At 35.0% G+C, this 9371-nt stretch overlaps 1 protein-coding gene across 1 annotated transcript in view; it reads right to left on the bottom strand.

Moving 5' to 3' along the window:
• LOC111088261 (Kv channel-interacting protein 4-like) overlaps positions 1 to 7723 on the bottom strand; it is a 24318-nt gene extending 16595 nt beyond the window's left edge. Inside the window, exons 1-2 of the mRNA XM_022397842.1 lie at positions 7494 to 7723; positions 6174 to 6372 (exon numbers count right to left, since the gene is read on the bottom strand). Coding sequence (XP_022253550.1) covers positions 6174 to 6342 — 169 coding nt within the window. The 5' untranslated portion in view covers positions 6343 to 6372; positions 7494 to 7723. The remainder of the gene's footprint in view (positions 1 to 6173; positions 6373 to 7493) is intronic.
• Positions 7724 to 9371: the final 1648 nt, after the last annotated feature.

Genomic DNA, 9371 nt, shown 5'->3' with positions numbered 1-9371 from the left:
ACTAATTATCTTGTGCTACAACATGCCTAGAACTCAAGGTTCTCTCGAATTGTCAGATTTTATTAGAGGAAGGATAGTTGGTAAAGCAGATGGTGGAATAAGTCCGCGGCAAATTTCCCAGAATTTGGGAATCCCACTTTCGACAGTCAACAGAATAATCGCGCAGTTCAGGAAACACGGCAAGGAAACAATTGAGTAGCGTCCGGTCGTCCTAGTCCATTGGAGAGGTCAAAAAGGGCTGTCAAGAGGAGCATCGAAATGGATCCCAGATTAACGACTGCAGAAGTAGCCAAAGTTGGTGGGATGAGCCCGAAATCTGTTCAACCGATTCTCCACAGATTGGGTTATCGTTGCAGAGCATCTAGACGGAAGCCTTTATTAAGACCTGCCAACATAGTCAGACGAAAGAAGTGGGCAAGTAATATGATGACCAAGCCTCTGGACTTTTGGAAGACCGTATTGTTCTCAGACGAATCAAGATTCGCTCAATTTTCGAACAGTGGAAGGATATGGGTCTGTAGAATGCCTCACCAAGAGTTTTGGCTCAACAGATTGCAGCCAACTGTGAAGCATGGTGGTTTCAGCGTGATGGTTTGGGGAGCTGTTTGGATTGGTGGGAGATCGAGCTTAGTGGAGTGCGTTGGCAATATACATTTTGCGAAATACGTCGAAATATTGGAGGAAGGACTCTTGCCACTTTATTCCTCGGGTTTCGTGGACAACGTTGTTCCAGGAAGATGGAGCACCGTGTCACACTGCAAGAAACACCCAAAAGTGGCAGGAAACAAATGGTATCCAGAAGTTGCTCTGGCCGAGCCAATCCCCTGACATGAACTCTATCGAAAACCTTTGGGCCATACTCGACCGGCAAGTCAAGAAACAACCAAAAAAAACCAACTTCGAAGAGCGACCTACTCCAAGTTTTGAAGCAAGAGTGGGCGAAAATCCCACATTCTAAAATTGACGAGATGATTCTCATGTTGCCCCAAAGGATCAACGAACTCCACGAAGCGAAAAGAAAATCTAATAGATATTACTTAAATTATAAATATATCAATTCATGTGAATATGACTGAAAAATTTCATTTTTTTCTGAAAAGGTGGTGTCTATTTACTTGTGACCACGCTGTGTACATGTGGGCGTAACAGAAGACGAACATTTTAATCATATTAAACATATAAGTCATACACCTAACATTGATAAACATTAATTATTATATTTATATCATCGTTACGTTATCAGGAGATAGCAGATGTTGTGTTTGGAAATAGGTATATATACACATTGTTATCAATATTACGTAAAATAGATAATATAAGACAGTTTATAAGTTTAATATTAATATTAAAACTAATATTACTTAATATCTGTTTCCCTCCTAGGTGGGTCATTGATAAGTTTACGTTCTTACAGTACTAAACTTCGAGGTTCGATTCCACCCGCGGTAAAAAGAGCTTAAATAGCCTACTGTTTAGTTTTGTGTGTACGATAAACGAACAAAAATTTAATATCAACACTCACATCCAAATTTCATTTTTCACGAACTATGTGACTAAATGTGTTATAATTAACGTACAATTACAATAAAACATGCACTATATGCATGACATTAATAATGTGATTAACAGTCTGTGTAACATTTCCAACCATTCCTGTATGGTACAAATTATGTTTTGATGTTTAAAAGACAATTCTTCAAATTGTAAATATACTGATACAGCTATTGTATGCTATTCAAACAAATACATTGCAACAATTAGTGTATGCTATTCAAACAAATACATTGCAACAATTAGTGTATGCTATTCAAACAAGTGGACTTGAAAACATATCACTTTACCGTTTTATTTGGTATACCTTTCTAAACACGAACAGGACTTCCAATGTGTAACTGTAGAATAAACAAGGATTAGTACACTTTCTTCATAACAGAGTCCCTTCCCAGAGGACTCAGCACTTTACCGTTTTATTTGGTATACCTTTCTAAACACGAATCTGAGTCCTCTGGGAAGGGACTCTGTTATGAAGAAAGTGTACTAATCCTTGTTTATTCTACAGTAACACATTGGAAGTCCTCAGAGCTCAAACTATTCTGCACTTCCCAAGTATAGGGTAACATCTGCCTGGTTGGTTTGAAATGCAGTTGTTATTTTATGAACACAGTAAAAAAACAACAACAACATACATAAACAAGAATTTGATGCAACCGCTAATATTGGTGCGTGTACAAAATAACAATAAACAGAAATAGCTACATTTTCTATGAAATTCTTATTAGAGGTATGTATATAAATGATAAATTCACAGACATAAGTGTTACTATTGTGGAAGACAAAATAGAGAAAGCAGCTAAATGTACATACACATCTAGTTCAGCTGATCCTATTCTAAAATAAAAATGACGTTCAGAAATATGATGACGTAAAAGAGTTCGTATTCTTCCAGATTAGTAGTTAGTAGAAATTAGCACTTTACTCGTCAGGGAACATTCATCATAGTTCAGTATTTCCGCGCCTTAAATCTTAGGGCCGCACGTGGCCTAGTGGTCAGCGTGCTCGAGCTGTGAATTCGGGGATTCACAGTTCGCATCTCTATGCCACACAAACACGCTCCGCACTTTCGAGGTAAGGGTGCATTATAAAAGTGACGGTCCAAATCCATTATTTCATCAGACAAGTAAAGTCCACAAATTGGCTGTGGGTGCTGTTAACTAGCTAGCTGCTTTCCCTCTAGCTTATAAGTTGAAAGTTGGGGACGGCTGTGGGTAGATAGTCCTTTGTATATAGCTTTGCGTGCAAATTCTGAAATAAACAAACTTAAAGCTTCACAGAAACATTAAAAATGGGGAAAGAATAAGAGTGGACAAATATTAGACGTAAACAAATTGTAATAAGTATTTACATTGTTTTCGATGGAAGTTATGACGTACATCTGGGCTTCTACTCACGGGATTTTTAAATGACATTTTGGCTTGTCTGTTAATTTTCGTAATTTTGTTCATAGATTACACACTTTTTGGCATTCAAACACGAACATACATAGATCTAAGTAGACAGTACTGAGGTTTGTTTGTTTGTAATTAAGCACAAAGCTACACAATGGGCTATCTGTGCTCTGCCCACCACGGGTATCGAAACACGGATTCTAGCGTTGTAAGTCCGCAGACATACCGCTGTGCCACTGGGGGCACACAATACTGAAGTGAATGGTACGAGAATGCTGATATTTTTTAATACACTCAAATCTATTTGTGAACTAAATGGCAAAGTTTAACAATTATTTTAATATAACCAGTGCATCATTACATTTTTCAGGATTTTATGATGATCATTCGCTCTGCCTAAACAATTAATACATTACGTCAAAAAAGTCTAAGATTTTAATGATGTAAAACAAACTTACATAAGGGTCACCACTGCATCCTTTAGTGTCGTCATAATCTTTTTTATGAATTTTATAATTATTTCAGTCCCCCTTAGTTTCTGATTATTCATAGTGAACTTCATCTGTATGACAGTAGAGGTCTCTGTTAAAATATTAATGTCAGTTCTCAAATAAAACTTAATTTCTTTAACTTCAACGTTGCTTTCGAAGCATTCGAGACCTAGATGTATATCGCAAATGTCCATTTAGCACCTAGATAGTTGTGTTTTCACTCATAGCAGTTGTGACCTGATTGTGTGCCCTTGGCTACAGTTATTTACTTTCTAAAACTTTTTTGTACTTAAATGGTTGAAAAGAACTTCATCCATCACTGTATATATATATCGTGGTTTGTGATTACGACATGAAAACATGTCTTTAACGATCCTAAAATAAACACTTGGGCTTCTTCATCCTGCTTTCTTTGAAAAGAATGGTGGCAGCAAAGATTTTGAAGGATTAAGAATTTACCTTAGGAAAACATGCACTTGCAGAAACTGAAAGTGCTTTCACAACTGCAAATCTCTTTCAATATACGCTACATCTTTCCAAATAACTGAACACTTCTACAAGATGAACCTCAAAAACTGCTAAAGTTTCAGAGAAGCTGCTAGTCCGAAGAAAAAGAAGAATATAAATTTGATGGAGCAAAAAACAAAAACAATTTTTGATAGATTTGAAATTCTTTCTTTTATGACGTCCATTTGTTTGCAAAGTATTTTCGATAACAACAGAAAATATGAAAACGACGCCTTTAAAATATTCCACTTTATACCACTGAAATAGTCCTATTATTCACTGTTTCAGTGTTTCTAACACAAAATCGGGTATGAGGAACTTCATAAACAGTTTGACAGTTTTTTATATATACTTTTTAGTTTCTTGAAAGCTCTTGGAAGCATTAATTTATTTCAATGTTAAAATGTAATACATGATTAAGGACGGAAAAATTTCAAAAATATTGATGGTGGTATAAAATATATATCGTCTTAAATAGCAGCGAAGTGTGAATTACATCTGCTTAATGATGAATTCATAACAAAAAGTTTATAACTTCACTAAAAACGCCTGGGGTGAGCCTTCTATATACTTATAGTAAATGCACTAAGCTAAGGCAAAAAAAACGAAACTTTAGTTTATTTATTTCATTTATACTTTATAACAAATTGAAATGTGAAAGGCTTGGTTTGGTTTATTATAAATTTCACGCAAAGCTTCACGACGGCTATCTGCGCTAGCCGTCCCTAATTTAGCAGTGTAAGACTAGAGGGCTAGTCATCACCACCCACCGCCACCTCTTGGGCTACTCTTTTACCAACGAATAGTGGGATTGACCGCCACATTATAATGCCTCCACGGCTGAAAGGGCGAGCATGTTTGGTGTGACGGGGATTCGAACCCGCGACCCGCAGATTGCGAGTCGAGTGCCCTAAACACCTGGCCATATTGTGAAAGGCCTTACAGTTAATTACCTGCTAGTTTAAAAACACATATGCCATTTTATAATAAAATTAAGTTGTATTGTTTCACCAAATAATTATGTTATTATAAAACGACAAAGTAATGCGGAAATCTGATGACTGGGGAGGTACAGGTAATTGCTATCGATTAATGTTGAAACTACACAACTATTTCAATTATTACTTTTACCCAGTTCATACTACTGTGTCAACTATAAATCATTTCTGTATTTAGTAATAGAATTACTATCAGACTGAAAGTTTTGATCAAAATAAATTTATCTGTCTGTGCCGTCAATTTAAGAAGCCAGTGTTGTGAAGATAAAAAAAATGTAATATTTCTATGAAGATGCAATAGCATTAAAAATATATTACTGTATGAACGAACAACGAAAGCGTTAAATTAAAGTTTTACACTAATTAGGCTTAACTCACAATAATCCATATCATACTTACGATTAATATTCTTGCATGTATATAAGTACCTTATTCTTACGAGTGACTTTGCATTTTGTTTTTGACATTATGTTTCATTATTTTTCTGGATGTATTATAACATTTCGTTCAGCTTGGTTGTAAACAAAACATAGTTAACTATTTCTAAATAAATAAGTATATTTTATAACTTACAGAATAATTGTATTGATTTTAACAGAATGAACACTGTCCAATATGCCCCAGTCGAAAAGTTATGAAGGAAAGTAGGGTTTAGGCAATGGAAGAGATAAACCGTTTAACAGATAGATTTTTATCCGCGAATATTGCAAGACGAATTTACTTAAATTTAAATCAAGTTCAGATGTGGATAATTCTCCTCACAACCTCCCAGATCTGTAACCAAGTCATTCAATATTATACGAACTTTGTAACTAATTATATTTGTTTCTTTCACAAATATTTTTATTTATGAACTAGCTATTTGATTTAATAATAGTTCATAAAGCACTGAGAGAGAACAACAATATATTTATTTATGGCCTGATTATTTGATTGAACAATAGTCGATAAAGTCCTGAGAAAACAACAATATCATTGTTTCGAAACTTATGCTTCATCAAGGTAAGAAAAAACAACAAACAAACAAGTAAAAACAGGGGTTAATTATACTAACTTATAAGTTACTTTAAAAACATACGTTAAAAACATATATAATTTCAAATTATTTAAGTCATTCTAATTAATTCTTAAAGGCCTTGCACTTTATTATAAATTCATCAACAACAACAGCAGAATTGCACACAGCATAAACTTCAATATGATTTTTCGATATGTTGAAGAAAGTGACTTACGTGTATTTCCAGTCCAAGCTCGACGAATAAACCGCAGAAATCGCTGGTATAAGGAGAAAACAGAAAATACCGCCCCCATAGGACACCAGACGCAAAGCTGGTCGGGATGATTCAAGGAGTTGTTACAGACACAAGAAACATTCTCGTCTCTATGAATTTCCTCATTCATTTATTTCTGGGTTTACCACTCGAAGAGGACCTGTTGCTGGGCGTAATAAAAACTGGATAAACAACCAATATTCGTTAAACATAGCTTTTGAAAAGAATAATTATCGTTATTCTTTTTTATACGTTCGAGGCGAGTATTTCATTGTTTAATAAGTTGTGAAAGTGACTGGTAGTTGTTAATAGACTACCTGATGACTCAAGTTTAGCCAAACAGAGCTTACATAACATTAAAGAGACAGGAAAATAACCACATTCTTGTGATAATTTTATCTTTTTGTGTGTAATTTGTGGATAATGTCTAATGGTCTTCATTGCACGCAACATAAAGACATAGAAGTTATTTTAGGCTCATAGCGTTCTAAATCCCAATATTATTGTCTATATCCTGGCAACATTTTGTGTATGTGTGTGTGTGTGTTTTTTCACATGTCCTAACAAAGACATAAACTGTGTAATACGTTTTTTTCTTTCTTTTTGGGTATTCTTAAAGAACAAACTTAGCCTCCCACCTCTCCCTAAACTTCAAAGACTTGATTCAGAATTTAACCGTAACAATTCAAAATGTACTCGAGAAGTCTGCTTTAAAGAATAGCAAGAAATTCAGTATTAGCTTCAAGAAATTCAGCTTCGGCCCTGCATGGCCAGGTGGTTAGGGTGCTCGACTCGCAATCCAAGGGTCGTGGGTTCGAATCCCCGTCCCACCAAATATGCTCGCCCTTTCAGCCGTGGAGGCGTTATAATGTGACGGTCAATCACACTGTTCGTTGGTAAAAGAGTAGCCCAAGAGCTGAGGTGAGTGGTGATGACTAACTGCCTTCCCTCTAGTCTTTCACTGCTAAATTAGGGACGTCTAGCGCAGATAGCCCTCGTGTAGCTTTGCCCGAACTTCAACAAACAAACAAATAAATTCACCAGTCTCCTCCTAAATATACATACACATAAACGCTTGCGCGAAATTTTTTCCTGCCTACGGCACTGCTTTTAAATTGTTTGAACGTCGTGAACTTTATAAAAAGGATATGGAGAACGATCACAACTTTAAACCTAGTCTTTTTTTAAGAAAATAATCAGAAGAAATTGATGGAAAAATTTATCAGAAGAAAACTGACACTTGAAAGAAAAGTTATTCTAATGAATAATATACATAAATACCTAAAATTGCGCTTTGATTTTTGTCGTATTTGACTATCCCCTGGACACTAATCTTTGTAAAATCAACGGCCATTGGATTTTGCAGTGACGGTTACCTTTGACCTTCCTTCAGAATAACTTAAATGACTGTTCATTGGTTGAACCTTATTACTTATCCAAAAATCAGAATCAAACCCGATAAAGAATTTCTGAGAAAACCTTTAGACAAACACACGGCTTCACATGCAACGAGCAACACAACATCTGACTCTCAGTAACTGTGGGGATCGGCAGCATGAACTAAGTAATCAATAAATGAGAAAAAGCTTCTGCAGCTGTTTATCCAATCACATTCTTTACCTGATTGGCTAGCTTCCTTTCAAACGCAAGTGCTTGATCATACCGAATATTATTCCCTAAAGTGTTTGCTATATAATGCAAGTGTTGGCGCGTGGTCTTGTAATTAGCGGAAAACATAGGTGCCTACAGTTTTATTCATCAAAAAGCTTTCATTTCTCTTGAATTGGAGAACATTTGTGTTTACTACATTCACCGCACTGGGTCTTTTCCCCTCCACCAGAAACTGAGATTGGAGAAAGTACCTCAACAAAGATTTAAAGTTCAAAGTTCTTTCGCCAGTTTCTTTATGTTTACAAGAACTCGCGAAAACACTTAGTAGACAGAAAATACTACTTGGTAACAATCATTAAACAATAATCAATTTTCTTGGAGAATAAATCCCAGTAATCAACTGAAACAAAAAAAATCAAAGATATGTTTATCACGAGATAAGTTAGAATGAAATTTTTGTCACATCATGAATCTGAGTCTGAAAATTAACTGCTGTGGGGATCTGTTTATAAAACCATATGAAATACCAGAAGCTATATAAACATATATGTTGGTTCCCTGAAACAAATACGCTTATAGATTTATCTAAAATATCTAAACTTTTATGTGAATGTTAGTTACTAAATGAAATAGTTACAATGAAATTAATATCTCACAAACAAATATAATGTTTCCAAACACTAACGAGAGAAAACTATAGGTAACGAGAAGCGATAGCCAAACCCAGTGGCTCAGCGGCAATTCTGCAGGCTTACGATGCTAAAAATCGGATTTCGATACCGTTGATAGGCAGAGCACTGATAGCCTATTGTGTATCTTTGCGCTAAACAACAATAAACCGACTAAATTAATATCTGTGCACGTTGCTAAACAATAATATATTTAAAATAAGGGCTAATTCAGTTCATTCAGATTCAAGGGCTTTTATAAAAATAAAAACAATAGTTTTTATCGCCTATTTCGCTTTGCTTCAATAATTGAGCGAAAAAATGTGGAAACTCTTTTTTCATAAGAGGGTTTATTTTTATTTCATAGGAATTACCAAGGCATTTAAATTAAGAAATTAGACTTAATTTAATCGACGGTATAAAAGACAAGATATTTTTCAACCTGTATACAATGAGCAAAATATAACGTGTATATTTGCCCCCCCCCTCTCTCCCTGTGGCTCAGCGCAAAGTTTGAAGGCTTATAACGCTAAAGACCTGGTTTTAATACCCGTTGTTCGCACAATATAGATAACCAATACAGTAACTTTGTGCTTAACAACAACGAAACATAACATGTCTATTTGTATGAAATCTCACGCACATTTAATGTTCCCAAATTTATTAAACAATCGAAGTTGTGTTAAGATTTATTGTCATAAAAGTCGTTGGAACTAATATTATCGGAACATAGTTTCCATTAAAGTTACGGAAGAAACAAAAATTAAAGCAATCCAAAGGAACATTTTGACTTTAAAGGTTCAGTTTAAGCGTGCTTCTATAAAAAGAGCTCAAATAAATTGTTTCTGTCAAGTAACTTTATCTCAGTTGGTTAAACAGT

This window comes from Limulus polyphemus, unplaced genomic scaffold (assembly GCF_000517525.1).
Source record: "Limulus polyphemus unplaced genomic scaffold, Limulus_polyphemus-2.1.2 Scaffold3435, whole genome shotgun sequence".
Classification (NCBI taxonomy): Eukaryota; Metazoa; Arthropoda; class Merostomata; order Xiphosura; family Limulidae; genus Limulus; species Limulus polyphemus.
This window is presented reverse-complemented; position numbering and strand designations above follow the sequence as displayed.